Source organism: Gossypium raimondii, chromosome 11, assembly GCF_025698545.1.
Source record: "Gossypium raimondii isolate GPD5lz chromosome 11, ASM2569854v1, whole genome shotgun sequence".
Taxonomy (NCBI): domain Eukaryota; kingdom Viridiplantae; phylum Streptophyta; class Magnoliopsida; order Malvales; family Malvaceae; genus Gossypium; species Gossypium raimondii.
The window spans coordinates 13398936-13417520 of NC_068575.1; the positions used below are offsets into that span (position 1 = coordinate 13398936).

The following is an 18585-nucleotide window of genomic DNA, read 5'->3' on the forward strand; positions in this document are numbered from 1 at the left end:
ATGACTTTCTACGATTGTTTTAAACTGTTGGACAATTTTGAACTGTTTTTAACTACATTTATAAAAGTTAATTTTCCTAATAAAGGTAAATGTAACTCTTTTAACTTGGTCTTAATGTCCAGGCCGGGTTTGGAATGCTACAATATTGATCTATTCTAAGTATGTCACATTGCATTGCATGGGGTGGGACAATATGTATGGAGGATGATTGGTAGTTTATTTGCAAATTTGCTGTGTATCCACTGCCAGAGGCAAATTCCATCTACGGGATATTTTTTGTGCAACCACAACTAGAGGAAAATTTCATTCACGAGATATTTTTGTACATCCACAGCCAAAGACAGATTTCATCTGCGGGGTATTTGTGGTGTTTTCATAGCTAGAGGTAGATTTTATCTGTGAGACTTTTGTTGTGTATCCACAGCCAGAGGAAAATTCTATCGATGGGATTTTGTTGTGTGTCCACAACCACTGGTAGTTTATCTACCAACCATTGATGGTTTAACCACAAACCCGGTGTGTAGGTGGTTAGAGTTCAAGGGAACTTCAGTGTGATGGGTAGCGAAGTTGGGTAAGATCTGTAAGTTGATATATTGAAATTACATTGCCATACACGAACACCTGCATACATAAAACTGTGAACTCTGAATTGATAATTAATGGTTCTCACTCTGTGCTTTTTATTTAATATGTTTTATTGACTGTTTGCACTGATTTTCTTATGATGAAACTCACACTAAGTGTCACACCACAAAATAGGGCCTAAGAGTTTTATGGATATTTTAGGAATTTTAGCCTTCGAGTGTTCAAAATTTTATGACATGGCATATTGATAATGCTTTCAAGTATGGTTTTTAGAAAATTAAATCAATTTCTGAAAATGAGTTTTAAATATCTTTAATTTTGAAATAGAACTAATTTGCAAAAGAGTCAAAATTAAGAGTTTTTATGAAGTAATTTGACCAAATGTCCAAAACCCCTTTTCCAAATAGTTTTCACATCAACTTCTCCTCTCCCATGTTGGTGTCGTCCTTTTGTTTTCCTTTTAGTTCCCCAATCAATTTTTTCCTCTAATTCTTAATCCTATTGATTTCTATCACCCTTGAACCTTAAAACCTCCATTTAAACCGAGAAAATTACCCAAAAACTTCATCATCTACATCATCTTTTCCAAACATGGGTTTTTTCAGATTTGCATCAAAGCTTGTTTTTCTTCCATCGAAGGTAACCATTCGACTTTCTATGGGTTTTAAATGATATCTAGTCCCTTAAACTAAATTTTTAGCCATTGAAACACATGTTTTAAATAAAAGCCAAAAATCGGGTCTTTAATGGTGAATTTTGAGTTTGTGGATAAAAATATGGTTTCAATGTATTTTTCAATTAGTTTTAACATGAGTAGAATGTTTCTAAACTTACTTTAAATTTTCGTTAAGGATTTCTAGGGATTTAATTAATTTTCACAAAAATTGTCATAAACATGTTGAAAATAAATAAATGAACAGAATTCATTTTAGGCAAAAAGATTAAGTATAGATCGAGATATTTGAGTTTCAAGTTTGTTAGTCAAAATTTTAGTTTCTTGAGGAATATATCTTAGGCTTGCATTTTTGGTTGGTTTAAATGAGTCTTTGGCTAAATATTGATTGTGTATATTCTGTGGTTAATATGTGTGAAGCATTGGAACAATTGGAACCTTCTTTGAGCAAGGCGAAAGGCAAGGAAAAGCTAGTTTAAGCTTTTAACTTTTCAGCGAAAGCATAATTGGTGAGTGTTTAGAATTGCTGCTTGTAGACATGATTTGTAGTGTTGATTGGGAGCTTAGGAATAGCCTAAACCTCTACCCTAAGTTTCTAGTGTAAGCTGTTTATTTTTCTTGTTTTATTTTTAGCAAATTATGTGAATATGTGAATAACTATGAATTGATTATTATAATGCAATATTGTAAATTGTATTATATTGTGTGTTTATTAAATATGTTGAATGATAGTAATGATGTTGTGTTAGCGACATAAAGATGTGCAGTGAAAGTGTGCAAAAGTCGGTGAGTATGTATGTGTTGCATTGTGGAATATGGAATATGATGCTAATGTAGCAGGTTTGTATGTGATAAACTAATTTTAATGTACTTATATGTTGACGAATATATAATGGCTCAATAAGAATTATTGTGGTACTTTAAGTGCAATTAAATGTGAATTCGATAAGCATGCATTGTGTACAAGTTTGTGATTTGAATTGAAGAATATGAACAAAGATAATGTGCATTAAATCAATAATTAAAAATGTCTAATTATGATGTGGATATTTTGGCCTTGTGACCTTAGAGACCATTGGATATAGTTGGCATGCCATGGGATTGTGAGTACTCATATATATGTGTTATGTGATTTGGGCGTTGAGGCCCTAGGACATGTTAGAGAGATAAGGGAATGTATGCCAAGCTTCATTCAACGAGACATGTTTGGTGTGTTGGAGAGTGCTAGCTTTATGCTTCACTTTTGGGATATGTTCGACTCTATGAGTCAATTGGTGTGTTGGAGATTCGTGTATCCGATGAGTGATGGTTAAGCTTACTTTATGTTTCATAGCCTCAAGTGTCAATTTATCGTTTAAATATGATCTTATATGTTATGATAATACGATAAGAGACAAATACTTTTAATTGTGAATAATATGTTAAATATGTTTATTTAAGTTACATAAAAACTTTAGTATGTTATCATAGTAAATTGCGCATGTAATTATGGATTGGGTTGTTTTCATATAACTTGTGAATGCCTATTAATATATAAGTTAAACTTGTGAGTTATTAAAGCACGTATATGTTGTTTTAGTCTTGACGAATTATTGTTAAATGAATTAATGAAGCATGAACATGTAATTCTGAATCGAATGGAATATGGTTGTGAATGTATTGTAGTATGCTCTTGATTGACCTTTGATATTATGTGTACATTGTGGTTACTTTGAGCATTCACTGAGCTTGTTAAGCTCACCCACTCCCTTCTTAAACTTTGTAGATTAGTTGTGTACCAGTATGAGCGGTGTGGTTCCAAGGGTTGATCCAAGCAAGTCTATTTTCTTTATTCGTAGGTGTTTATGTTTTGGGAATAAGGCAATATGGTAGTCTTTGTGCTAGTATTGGATATGATATTTTGAGTTGTCTCCATGATTTAATTGCTCTTAAGATTTTAGGATTTGTTTCGTAATATTTTGACTATTGCTCGGATTTGCTTTTGATGTTTGAAACTATTATTATGGTTGTTTCAGTGTTTATTTGATGATGAAATGATAGCATGTTGAACTGATACGAGTTAGAATAACTTATATGCTTAATGATGTATTTTTCGGGTCTAGAGTAGAGGTATCAATATTCGTGTTTTAAAAACAATAAATTTTTATTTTCAAAAGTGCAGGAAAACAAAATAGGGATTTGGTATCGATACCTTATCTCGAGCATCAATACTCGGGGAAGAAATATTGATACTTTGGTAGGGATACCGATAATTTTTGAGGTTTGAATTTTAAAGTGAAAAATAGTAAGCAATTTTGGTACCAATTTTCCAAGCGGTATCGATACCTCTTGAGCAAAATATCGATACCCTGTCTTTAGTATCGATACCTATGTTGATGTTTTGAGATTTTGGTAAAACGTACCATATGCATGTTTAATTATTATTTTAAGGCCATCTGATGTATCTTAGCATGTAACGATGATAACTAAAGTTTAAGATAGACTCTAAACCTGTACGAATGTTAAAATGAAAGACGTTTTGTTGAGAATGAGCTTTTACTTGTTGTATTTGACATGAGACAGTGGTGTGGCACCTTGATATTCAGGCTTGGGGACCAGGCCGGGTATGGGGTGTTACACTGGGCTTCATAGCTCACTCCCTTTTTATTTCCATCTTTACAAATAACCCACTAGGTTAGGACGCAGACACGACATTCGAAGGGTCTCGGCTTAGAACTTTTTTTAGTCATTATTTAATTAAAGTATTTTAGGTTTATAATATGCATTATTGGTGATTTAGATATTGTATTGTTTTATTATTAAACTGTGGCATAGGACTTGAGTTTTTTTATATTGCACACATGACATTTAATTTGATTTTAGGAAATCGAAATATAGATATAAAATAATTATGCATGAACTCCGGTTTTTATTAAAACTAAATTAGATATCACTTTTTCCACTACTAGAATTTAATTAAATTTTGTGTAATGAATAAATCGAAAATTAACTAAGTTTTCTTCTAAGATAAAACAAATGATTAAATTTGACTGTTTTGTAAAACTTCGAATGTACTAGGCCATTTCTGTGGCCGATGTAATCTCCCGAATTCAGGCTTAACGTCTAGGCCGGGTTGGGGAGGTTACAAAATTAAATTGAATTAGGATCAAATTGATTAAATATATAAGTATTAAGGACTAAATGTATTATTCTGCCCATTAGAAAAAGGTTTTCCATTATCAACTTAATAACGGGTGACCAAAACATGAACAAATTCAAACGTTAGTGCCTAAATTAAAAATTTTAAAAGTTGAGTGACCAAAACAGATTATACAATTTACCCTTTAATTAATTGTCACATAATATTTATTTTACAATTAAATGAATTCATAGCAATCAAATATTTTCAAAATTTAACTTAGCATTTCGCAATGAGCATGTACACAAATTATTCTAAAAAAATAAGGAATGAGTATTTAAAGTAATAAAAAATATTAATTTTCTTTAATATAATTTATATGTTTAAATTAAACTTTACAAATAATTCATATTAATTTCATCAAATTTTATATTTTATGTATTAATATATTAATTTATTTACATACCATTTAACTTTTTTTTTACTTCTTAACATCATGTCCAAATTGAACATTTTAACTTCTTACAATACTTTTTGACAGCAATAGAGAACACTTTAAATTAACAAAACATATTTTTTTTCACAACACTTCTTAAAACACTATATTTTTCCTAAAAGCATTTTTCAACCACAATAGCAGTAGAGAACTAACTCGTACTCCTACCTGATCCAACTTTTGACTTTTTTTGGGTCAATTTCAACTTTAAAAAATCAATTGGGTTTTTAGCTTTTTCTTCTTCTTCAACCAAAAAATTTAGCCCTCAAAACAAAAATCGATTCAACCGATTTTTTACTGGTCCATCCGATTTTCGGTCTATGGACCAAAATTGGTTTTGATCGATCAACAATTCAATCAAAAAAAATTTTATCTCTTATCGAATCGATCCACCATCTAGTCCTCAAGTACTTTAAAAAGGTGATCAAGTAATAAACTAAATAATTTGAATATTTATATAATAGATAAATAAAAAAATTATCTAAAAATAATGATAACTTTATCTAGAGAACAACAAACTAACATATTAATAAATAAATAAATAAATCGTCCCCAAGTTAACTTCATATTCTGGATCTAATGTTCCATTATATGGATAATAAAGGGAAAGATTAGCAATGTTACAAGTTCTGAAAATTTTCATGGTGTTTGGCAAGTTGACCGCATAAGCGTTGTCATTGATTTTCTACATAATGAGATAAGGCCCATACTTTTTCAACTTAAACTTATTGTAAGTCCTAGCTGAAAATCTTTCTTTGCGCATGCATATCATAACTTCATCACCTTAATTGAAAGTTTGCAAACTTTGATATTTACCTCTTTGGACCTAGCATTGGTGTCTTCAAGTTTTAGCTTGACCTCCGTTTGAATATCTTACACTTTGCTTGGCCATGTAAGTTAATATGTGCTAAAAGTAATATATATTAACCTCGTTCTTAATGTGTTTTTGGGTGATTATTCGATGTTAATGGTGAATTTTATGCTTCTAATCCTTTAAATTCATTTTTTTATACTTAGGAGAGCATTTGGGAGCACAAGGAGTGAAAATTGAAAAATCGGAGGTTGACCCCTTCTACACGGCTCACACAGTCATGTGGCAGGTTGTGTCGATTTCGCGAATTGGCACTTCAAACAAAAAAATGCGATTTTTAGATTTTTCATACATTCTAAGACGTATATATGACAAAAATAAGAAGATAGGAGAGAGTCGCCATAGAATATTCAAGAAAACAATTCGGAAAATACCATTGAAGCCAATTCTGAAGCAGATTTCCATCAAGATTGAAGATTCTCAGTTGATTTCTCATGAGATTATCTTGAGTTTCTTTATTTTGTTCAGTTATACTGTCTTTGGGGTGTTTTTATTTTCAAGCATGAACTAATTTTCTAAATATCTAGGGAAATGAACCCTATGATGGATTCTGTAGGTTGATTTTTATTTTACACAATAAAGACTTAGATATTTTTCTCAATTATGTGTGTTGATTTCTTGGTTTAATATTTCTAAACTATTGATCCATGTTTGATGTGCTTAAATCAGAGGAGAAATAGACAATGGTTAAGAGTAGATCTAGCATAATTGTGTGGAGTTGCATACAATCCTATAAATAGGACAGCATAAATCTATCGGATTAGAGTCAAATCTAATAAGCGAGTCCATAGATCGAATTAATGTGATAATAAGGGTTTTAATTAGAAAGAAATTTTAAATAATCAACCTAGAGTCAGTTCCTCTTACTCTTGAAAAAGATATTAACATAATTTAGGAATTTCTACGGATCTATATACTTAGTAAAGAAAGTGCGTGATAATGACAGATGAAATCTAAGTGAATTCTTTCCTGGGTATTATTTCGCTTCTTCGTTATTTATTTGATTATTTTCTTGATTTATTCTTGTCGTGTTCTTTAGTTAATTTTAATTTTTAATCAATCACTCGAATTTATCGGTTAAATAATAGAAAGTCAGTAATTACTAGTACTTTTAGTTTTCGTGGGAACGATATCTTTAATCAAATTTTTAGTTAGTTCACGACGCATCATGAGTAGCAGCTACACTTGATCCTAGAACCTATGAGAGCTTGATCAAATCCAAAGCATACAGAGAGCACTTCGCATAAACAATGGAAAGTGGTGATCCATTTGTAGCACTATGAACGACACTATTGTAGACAAGCTCATCTTAAGATACGGCAAAATCCCATTGCTTAAGCTTGTCTCCACAAACGGTGCGAATAAGATTGACTAAAGTTTGATTGAGAACTTTAGTTTGTCCAGTTAACGGCGGCTAGGTAATGCTGCCAACCTCACTGATGAGTCAAAAAAATCTCCAAATGGAAAGCTAGAAATGGTTAAGAAATCTGGTATCCCAATCAAAGATGGTTAACTTGGGGACCGTGTCTAAGCAACATTCTCCTTGAACAATAGCCTAGCGACATTAAAGGCATCTATAATCTTCTTGCAAGGGATGGAATGAGTCGTTTTCAAGAACCAGTCAACCACAACAAAAACTGAATCCATGCCCCTATTGTGTTCATGGAAATTCAAGCACAAAGTCCAGTCAAATCCTCCCAAATATGATCAGAAACTGGTAAAAGAGTTTAAAGGCTAGTATTCTGAGTTTCCACTTTTGCAATTTAGCATGGATAGCATCATCTTACTAATCTACCAACATCTCACTTTAGTTAAGGCCAATCTAATCTTCCACCATGTAAATCCCTAATAACCTTCTCAATCAAAGAGGTTCACAGAAGGAATCAAAGAGGTTCACAGAAGGTAAAGCCTATTTCCTTTCATAAGGAAGCCTTTTTAAATGTGGAGACCGTCAATGGCTTGCTTACACTTACACTTTTCTCAAATTCCTCCAAGATCGTCATATGTTATAATTGTCTTGCAAGTAATCAAAGCCAACAATCTTAAGCTTTAACTGTTGTCATCAACTCCACTCATTGGCTCAAAGCATTTGGTATTATATTATCTACTTTTTATTTATGCCAAAGTTGATAAGGAAATTTCTCTACAAAAGTGATCAATTTGGCATGCATATCCTGGCTAATTCTCCTTTGGCCTCCAAATTTCTTGAAGTCTGATGATCGGTGTAGAGAACAAACTCTTTACTGATAAAATGATGCTCTCAAAGCTTTGAAGCTCTTATAACTAAATCAAACTCCTTGTCATAAGTTGGCCATTTTTTACGTACATCAATCAACTTCTCACTTAAGAAAGTTACTAGTTTTTTTTCCTAGTTAAAACACTATAATGCCTAGGGGTGAGCAAAATTCGATTCGACTCGAAAAAATCGAAAAAAATTTAAATTTCGAGTTAAACGAATCGAGTTATTCGAGTTAATCGAGTTATTCGAATCAACTCGAATTTTTTTCAATTCGAGTTCGAATCGAGTTGAGTTTTCAATTGAATAACTCGAATAATTCAATATCAAACTATAATATTTTACGTTTTACCTAAACTCCCAAACTTTTTACTTTTCCTCAAAACTTTTACTCCTTCCCACTTTTCCCCAAAACTTTTACTCCTCCTCCCAACCCCCAATCTACCCAAAATCTATTTCCCACCAAAATTTTACTCTTCCATTCATTTTTTTTTTCAAAATTTTACTCCCCAAAACCCTCAAAACCTTTTATTTTCTCCCAAAATTTTTACTCCCTCCCACTTTTCCCCTAAAACTTTTATTCTCTTCCCATCCCACCTCCCATCTACCCCAAACCCTCCCCCCTCCAATTTTTTTAATATTTTCCTCCAAAATTTTACTCCCCTATTTACTTTCCCTCAAACTTTTATTCCCCAAAACTTTTATTTTCCCCTAAACTTTTACTTCTCACCCTTTACTCTCAAATAAAAATCAAAATTATCCAAAAATCACTAAATATAAATAGTAATAATTTTATTTATATATACTATTTATATTATTAAATTAAATTTCACATTTTATATTATTTATATTATTGAATTGTTTAGTCATATTGAATATTTATTTTAAAATTGAATTCTTAATTATGCCATAAAATATTCGTGTTAAAATTTTATATTGGTATCAATTTCAAATTTTATTTTTAAAATAAATTTTATTAAAAATCATATTTTTATATTTAATATATTTTAATTCCAAAATACATAGTGTCAAGAATCCGAAGATAATTGAAACAACTAAGCAAACATATAAGCTAACCAGTATATAAAAAATTAATAAATAAATTATGAGGTGATGAAAGTTAATAAAAAATTTGATTAAGGTGGGCAAATTTTATTACGATGGGTGACAATGATTACAAGGACCCAAAATTATTTTTTAAAATTTAACTCGAACAAATATATTCGATTCGATTCGATTCGAATTCCGTCTCACTCGACTCGATTCGAGAAAACTTCAAATAAAGTTAGGATAATAAAATGAGATTCAAAAACTCGATTAACTCGAAAATTTTCGATTCGATTCGATTCGATCGAATGCTCACCCCTAATAATACCCTAGAAATTTTGGTGTTACAAATTTCTCAAGAGAAAGGATAATGAATATTTGAATAATGATTGTGGAAATAAAGTAAACACTTAGAAGGGATTAATGGTGATAGAAATAATATTACTAACTTGTGAGCAATGATGTAATGAAGTTGAGAAGAAATGGGAGGGACTTGAGGTAGAATTTGACCATCTAATAAAAAAGGGGATTAAAATGGGAATTAAACCATTAAGGGATAAGAGAGTGGAACGATCATGATATATTCTTTTCTTCTATTGCAGCTTTCTTGCATTTTGTTTTGTCGGTAAATAGTTCTACCGAAAATTTTTGGGTTATGATTGTTGCTGACCGGCTACTGCAGGATTAGTCGGAAGCTCAAGTTGTTTATGGCCGTGTTCAGCAGCCTTCTGCTGTGCGCCCTTCAAGTCGTGATCGGTGGATTTGGCCGAGTAGATGCTGGGTTAAGTGTAACATAGATACCGCTGACTTTCATTCACATGGCGCTTCATCATTCGCTGCTATTGTGCGGGGCCATAACGAAAGCTTCGTGAAATACTCTCTTGGCTTAAGATGAAGCATTATGCCAATGTTACAATTGAATCTGTCTACCAAAATGTTATCAGGGCTTTTATTTTGTCAAGACTAGATATGATCCTTCAGGATTGTGGTTCGTTGAGTTGGTATTTTCAGCATTTGTCCTTCTACTGGACACAGTGAACAATCAATAAAGTAGCCCATCAACTTGCTCAGGTGACATTATTCTATGCAGTTTGTCAAACGTGGGACGACTCTCCCCACTTTCTTCAATTTATTTTAGATTTGGATTGTTCCCTGTCAAATACCAATAACGTTGAGGGACATAAAGATTGGGAATATGAGATAAGCCTATGACTTGGGATTAGAGGCCTTTTAGGGGATTTGGATAGGCGATTGGGTGAGGTGCAGTGCGTTTAACTTACTTTTTGTCTTACACTACAGTATTTAATCTCACCGCCACTACTGTTTTTACACTAACCGCAGGTAAACACACCGTCCATCCAAACTCACCCTTAATGTTATGATTTACCTTTCTACTTTGCCCATTATTAATGAATTCTACTTTCAAAATAATGGCGCATTAATCCAAAGGTCTCCTTTAAATCACTAGCTTTTTTTCTTTCCTTTGCATTATGAAAATGGTTATTTTATTTTTATATTTTAATTTTAATATAACATTAATTTTTATTTTATAATATTATTAATTAATCTAAATAGTTAATATTATTAATTTTAATTAATTTATTATGTGGTTATATATAATTTAAAAACGGATTTTTAATTTCAAAAAATAAAAAGGTTAAATTCTTTACTTTTATGTTTAAATATTTATTCTATAATTTTAGATAAACAAATAATAAAATCCAGGATCAACCATAGTAATTACGTGCTAAGATTTAGGCTACGTTCTTAATTGCTTAAGAGACGGACTTTTACTTGGAAAAGTGCTTTTGTTTGAAAAGCAATGAAGAACAGCCTTCATTTGGTAGTAAATTCTCAGAAGCTGAGAAGTGCTTTTGGGCAGACGGAGAAGTAAAATTTTTTAGCTTTTCAGCCAAAAAGTGCTTTTGGCTGGTTCATTTACTTTTTTAGCCACACACGAACGCCCTTCTTTGCTCTCTGCCCTCTGCCGGTTCTTTGTTCCTCTGCCCTCTGCCGGTTCTTTGTTCCTCTGCCCTCTGCCGGTGAGTTTATCTTTTTCTTCTCTTCTTCTGTATATTTTTGTTTGTCTGGGACTGATTTTCGTAATTGATTGAAGATTGGATAGGAGATAAACATTAAACCCAAGTTCAAGATTTTCCAGGATTTAGGATTTTCAACCCATGATGTTGCTGATATTGTAGCTAGTGATCCCTGGATTTTGACTAGAAGCGTGGATGATAGGATTGCACCTTCTATTTCTGATTTAAAGACTGTTTTAGGATCAAATGATGATGTTGTTAAGTTATTGAGAACTTCTGCTTGGTTTCTCAAATCTGATTTGCAAAAGACTATGATGCCTAATATAGAGTTCTTGAGAAATTGCGGGATTTGTTCGTCGCAAATTGTTTCATATGTGTTCAGCTTTCCGAGATTTTTCTTGCTTAAACCTGAGAGCATTAAGCAGTTTGTTGAAAGGGCGGATGCCTTGGGGTTCGATAGGAAGTCAAATATGTTTCTTGCTGCTATTAGGATGTTGAGTTCAATGAGTGAAGAGAATTGGAAACTCAAATTGAAGCTTTTAGGAAATTGGGTTTCTCTGAAGATGATATCATGTCTACTTTTAGGAAGACACCCACAGGTGTTTGCTGTATCTGAAAGGAAGATTAAGCAAGTCACTGACTTTTTGCTTAATAGAACGAATATAGGTATTTCATTTATAATAAGCCACCCAATGGTGCTTATTTGCAGCCTTGAGCGTAGGCTGAAGCCTCGGTTACTGGTTATTGAGACTCTGGAAAGTAAGAATTCGCTAAGAAGGAAAGTTAGCATGACTACAATTTATAAGATGCCTGACAAGAAGTTCAGAGAGAAATACGTTCTTCCTTACTTAAAAGAGCTCGAGGAAGTATCCATGTCTATTGTGGGCACTTAATTGTTAATTTTTGTATAGTTGAGGGCACATATCAAATCTTTGATGTACTTTGGGTTCATAATCCCGTATTTCTTCATGAAATTGGTTCTTTAAGCAGTTTGTAAGATTTTACTTCGCAATAATCGAGTCTTATGTTGGATAACTCCAATATGGTCTCAATACAACAGACAACATTGTAGTTGATTGCTTTAGACTTTGTCATTGTTTCCAGTCTCTGCACTATGCACAATGCACATCCAATTGTGATGGTTCTTGTATTTGATGCTTTCTAATGTTATTTATATACTCACACCGATGGCTTTAGGGTGTGTGCTCGTACTGGTAATTGTTAGAAACTTTTCATTTTCTTGCCATTGAATATCTATTCTGATATGCCATAGTTTTGCATGTAAATGGTCATTTGCTGCTGCAGGCAGGTTGCTAACCTTAAATGCATTTTGGATTGATCTTTTGCAGGTCACTGTAAATCATGTTTTTGATCAATTGCATGAGAACCAGTGTTTTGCGAAGCTGAAGTATTTTTAATAAGGAAATTGCATGGATCTTTCTTTTAAACAAATAGGAATGCAGATGGCTAGTGGACTGGGGCCTAGAGTTGTTCATAGTGCTTGTTTTTCAGCTTTGGGCTATTTTGCATTTGAGACTGCCAGGCTTGCGATTTTGCATCAGTATCTGGAGCACAAGGAGAAAGAGTTGTCCAAAATCAATGTTGCACCGGCTTGAGTTACAATTAGTGGTGATAATGCTAATTTTTTTCACTGTTTTGTTAAATTTGTTTTGTTGCCATGTAGTGTAGTTCAAAGAAACTGATTTTTGGCATTGCATTTCTTGGTTAGAGTTTCATTTTTTTCAACTAATATATATCAATGTAAAATAATTTGATTAATGCACCAATGTATGGAGGACCTTCTTATTCCATATTACCTCAGATTCAATATGCTACTGAATTTTACATTTTCTGTTTGTAATATCCGATACCATGCTTGCTAGTCCATGAACATTTGTAGATTTCACATCAATAATAGGTTAACATTTCTATTACTTCCAAGTTGACTGGGTAGTATTGGTACTTTTGTGGTCATCTCTTGTTCTAGTCTTTTAGATAAATTTTTATGGATTAGTGGCTTGTTATTGGTTTGGTGAATGATTAATAAATGATTGATGGTGCTCCATCGAGGGTGCTGTAAGTAATGTAGATTCCACCTCCATCACTGTAAAGTTTTCTGCTCCAACTTAGGTGGAGATAATGCATCATATTGATTTAACTCACATTATTGGCAACGGTCTGTAATTCTCTCTGATGAAAATGCCTATATAAAATCTATCATAGTTTTTCCTCTACAAAATTCCCTGTCAAGTTTTGCATGAAGACTGCTATGAGAATCAAGCAACTATAACTTGCTCTTGTGATGTTTTTAGTGTGGAATATTAAATTATCTAGAATCAAGAAAGGTACTTGTTAATTCATAAAAATCAGAAACTTATATATCTGTGCTAGAAAATACTTGTTGGTTTATAGTTATGTGAGTGAATGCATGAAAGAAATTTCCCCTGCTGCTGTTGGTGGATATTATACGTTCATCCCTTTAGAAACTCTATGGATTTAATTCTCCTTGCATATCTATGGAGAAATGACTTCTTTAAATTTCTGTACGAGTTTACCTTCCTTAATTATTTCTCATGTGCATGATGGTTTTTTGCTGTCGATGTTTATTGGATAAAAGTAAGTAAAACATGAAACATTTCTTTGGATTGATGGTGATCAAATACGGGAATTGGCATGACCTGAACATATGCTTTCTAGATATGCTTGTTTTGTATATAAATAAAGCCTAACATATAAAACCCAAATTGATAATTTATTTTTTATGACATTTTAATTTTTCACCATTTAACATATAAAAAACCCAAATTGACATGTACATGTTAAGAATGGTAGAAGACAAGAAAATAGTATGTTGCATCTTAAGTTTTGTTGGATGTTTAAAGTTAAAATTGTGGACAAGAGTCAATTGTGAACTGCTAATTGTTATCAATTGGCATCCCCATTAGTAACACTGCTTTAATACATTTTAAAATAAAATAATACAAATGTGTTAAAAGCATTAATTAAAAATTAAAAATAATTTTTAAAATAATACAATTATGTCAATATTTAATTATAAATATTTAAATATTTAAATATAGTTTATAATTCTAATTAAATTTAATAAATAATTAATATTAATTACTTAGAAATATTTAAAATTAATATTATATATTAAAATATTAACAATAAGTTATAATAAATTATTTTTTATATTTTTGTTAAAAAATCATAATATTAACTAATTTGAACATTATTTAAATACATATTTGTTACTTTATAATCTTATGTCTAAAATAGACATTTTATTCTTCAAAAGCACTTTTTGATAGCAATGCCAAACACTCAAATTTCTCAAAAGTACTTCTCAAAAGCAATTCTCAAAAGCACTTCTGAAAAATACTTCTCGAAAGTACTTCTCAAAAGCAATAAAGAAAATGTTTCTTTATAAAGTGAGTGGGTTAGGTGTCACTGTTTTCCAACTTTTGCATGGTAAAGCACGGAATGAAGGGGGTGAAGGGAATGAATTCATTTTGGCACCACGGAAAGAGAATCTGGGTAAACTACTCCATGATTGTTTTTATTTTCATCCTTTTAAAAAATATTAATTTATTTACTTTAAAAAATATTAAATTAATCACTTTACCATTAAATGGTAACGAAAAGATTAATTATGCATTTTCACATATTATTTTAGATAACTAAAATAGAAACGCTTATTATAGTTTATCCTAATTTTAGAATAACTACCCATTAGGTTTAATATTGTAGATATTGTAAAAGTTGAAGTTTTGTTTTTAGGATTACATAAGGAAGGTGAGAAGATAGTTGTTGTATTTGTATATATTCATGTATTTATTGTATAGTTATGTAGTAATTAAAGTTATCCCTTAGCTTAGAAGTTAACATACACTTATCCCTTTCTATAATAACACCATTTGTCATTTAAGATTTTATTTGTTATAAAGAGGCGATTATCGCTGTTATAGAGAGAGAATTGTTGTAAATTTACTATTGAATTCATATTATGAATTTCATCAAAAGAAGGAAGTGAGAATTTTTTTAAAAAAAGAAAGTAAAAATCAAACCAACAAAATTAAATAACGTATAGCATATGCATGCATTGTTGCTTTTATGCATATTTTATTTTACATTCTTTCACATGAATGACCAATTAAATTAATTAATTTGTCATCAGTTATTAAATTGAAGTAATCAAATTATGAGCTTAAAATGTTCCAAATTGTAGTACAATATTTAATTAGGAAACTTAATAATTTATTGAATTGATATATTTAATTTCCCTCATTGAATATTATTTCATTTAATAAAATATGATTAATAGAGTTTTTTCATATGAAATTTAAACCTTTTATTGGAATAAAATCATTTTTTAATAAATTATAATTAACATGCTTGTTTATATGAAATAGTTATAATTTTACATAATGATGCACTTTATAACTATGGTTGATGCCTTTATAGTGAAAATTTTTATAAGAATATATTTTATTTTTATAAAAATATTAAAATTATCCTTCAAATCCTAATGGAAGAAAATATTTTGTGATGATTAATTTACAACCGTGACAATTTATATATTATCAATTTATCATCTATAAAATTAAAGGTTAATAACAAATTAATTTTATGTTATAAATTCATATCATCATAATTGCCATATATGTGTGATGTTTTTATAATTGGTATGAAGTTGTTTCACATGAGAAATTTCCCTCCAAAAATTAAGAGCATCCTTGTTAAGGATCATCTAAGAATTACTCCAAAAATATACATAAATGCATCCATTCTAACTCACACCTACAAGTAAGCCAATTCATGGTGCCGATATGTTAGCTTATTTGATGGGACTTCCAGATCTTCCCTAATGCTATAATCAGTTGTTTGCAATAAAAACAAAATTTAAGCTGTCAAGTCAAGGTTATTAATGTAGTTTGAACAACTATGTTTCCCAATTTGTGTTCCAATCATTACAATGAGAAGAAAAGCAGGCTTTTAGAAAGAAATTAAGCCAACCCATTTCCTCAATCATACTGATGTTTCTTCTTGTACAAGATCAAAACTATAGAAAGCTTCATTGTAAGAAAACAGTATCACTTGTTTCAAGACTTAAACCTTTGATCCTTTGTCTATCTGTAAAGTGTTTTTGGTTAAAACGATGACTTTGAATGGTATTGTTATGATTAAATGCAATGCCAAGGCTATAGCTAGTCCTGTGTGACCCAGAAGCAGTTGCCAGGCGGGACAGATCATTGTCATGTAAAATGCAACACTAGCAATAAATTCTCCTGGAAAAGGTGCCATTCCATATCTTCATATCTCTTGGCGGTGATTCAAAAAGCAATAGCAAAACTTTCTGCAAATAATATATACAACTACCAAAAACAGCTCGCTTTTCTTGCCTTCTAGCTTCTCTTTAATTCAATGATGGCTCAAGTTCCAGCTCTATAAAGCGAATCCCCCTCCCCCCATGAGTTTTCCTATTCACATAGAAAACTCTTCTTTGGTTTTCTTGTGATAATGCTGATGGCTTCTTCATCAACATTTACCCATTTTTTGATGGTTTTGCTTTTCCTGTTGGCCTTTGGGAGCATTGCTTCCTTAGCTGACGGTCGTGCATTCTTTATTTTTGGTGATTCACTTGTTGATAGTGGCAACAACAACTACCTTACAACAACTGCCCGTGCAGATGCACCGCCTTACGGAATCGATTATCCGACTCGAAGACCTACCGGGCGCTTCTCTAATGGCCTTAACATCCCAGACTTGATTGGTTAAGTTTCTAGTCAAGTTATTCTCTTTGTGTTTCTTTAATGTTGTTATCTTGTCTCCGCAGACAACATAAATATACGCTACATCAATGCTTGCCTGCAGGTCAGAAAATTGGGTTATCAGAATCCCCATTGCCATGTTTGAGCCCAGAGTTCAATGGGAAAAAGCTGCTTATTGGTGCCAACTTTGCTTCAGCTGGTGTGGGAATCCTTAATGACACTGGTGTTCAATTTGTAAGTCAGTCAGCAGCTAAGCAACCTCATCATTACTTCATTAACACTGCCAGTGTTGTAACATTATAACCCAAAATGTTGAAATTACAGGTAAACATACTAAGAATGTATAGACAGCTTGAGTTGTTTCAAGAATACAAGCGAAGATTGTCGGCTCAAGTAGGATCAAGGCGAGCTCATAAACTTGTAAACCAAGCACTCGTACTCATCACAGTTGGTGGTAATGACTTCGTCAACAACTACTACTTGGTGCCTTACTCTGCAAGATCTCGCCAATACAAATTACCTGATTATGTCAAGTTTCTAATTTCGGAATATCGAAGACTTTTGATGGTATATTAACTCTTTCGACTTCTTTTACCTACCATGCACTGGCACTCACAAGAATGTCGGGAATATTTTAAAGACATGAACAATGTTAGTTCGTAAACATGTGAAGGAGAAACAGCATTTAGCTTGCACCATGCACGTGTTTTATTTGTAATTTGTGAATCCAATTTTGTTCATCATTATTCATGCAGAGGCTATACAAGCTGGGAGCCCACAGGGTTCTAGTGACGGGGACTGGACCAATGGGTTGTGTCCCGGCAGAACTGGCAATGCGGGGCACCAATGGCGGATGCTCCGAAGAACTACAACGCGCTGCATCTTTGTACAATCCACAACTTGTTGAGATGTTAAATGGACTGAACAAGAAGATTGGCAAAGATGTCTTCATTAGTGCAAATACTCAAAGAATGCACAACGATTTCGTTAGTGACCCTCGAGCCTTTGGTACTTTCCTAGCTTCCCCAAATCTCAACATTCCTCCGTCATTATTATGTCTTTTTTAAGTTAACCTGACTCTTTGTGATGGTTGGAACAGGATTCGTAACATCACAGATAGCCTGTTGTGGACAAGGACCTTATAATGGACTTGGTCTCTGTACTCAGCTGTCAAATTTATGTCCCAACAGAGCTCTCTATGCATTTTGGGATCCATTCCATCCATCAGAGAAGGCTAACAGATTGATTGTGGAACAAATAATGACTGGATCCAATGAGTACATGCACCCCATGAATCTCAGCACCATCATGGCCATGGATTCCGGGATCTGACATCAGCTCTATCTTCTTCTTTTTCATCATCTGGGTGTTTCGTAATAATATGTTTCTTTCAACTGTCATAAATGTTATATTTCGAGCCGGTTTGCCTTTGTTTTGTGTTGAATGTAATGGGGAATTCAAATGATGCACATGCATTTGTAATGAATTGATGATGAGCATTAATGCTTTTAATTTAATTTACAGTTCTTATGGATTTTGACGGTGTGTTAAAACCTCTTGCGCAATATCCTTGGGCATTGATGGCTAGATAGCCTGTTTACAGGGATTAATAACTGGGAGATTTATCTGTTGGGGTATATAATACAGCTCCACAAGTAAATTTAAGATAGGATGAAACAACAAATTATGAAATAGTAAAGTTGAGACTTACCATATTTTGGTGTCTCGTGCTCAAACCCAATCATATAT

General features: G+C 32.2%; 1 protein-coding gene across 1 annotated transcript; it reads left to right on the forward strand.

Annotated features, from left to right (window-relative positions):
• Positions 1–16513: 16513 nt before the first annotated feature.
• LOC105804577 (GDSL esterase/lipase At5g18430) lies at positions 16514–18370 on the forward strand. The gene is made up of 5 exons (XM_012637250.2): positions 16514–16838; positions 16940–17070; positions 17161–17403; positions 17592–17844; positions 17936–18370. Exons 1-5 carry the CDS (start codon positions 16586–16588, stop codon positions 18166–18168), a joined length of 1113 nt encoding a protein of 370 aa, XP_012492704.1. The 5' UTR covers positions 16514–16585; the 3' UTR covers positions 18169–18370.
• The last annotated feature ends 215 nt before the right edge of the window (positions 18371–18585 follow it).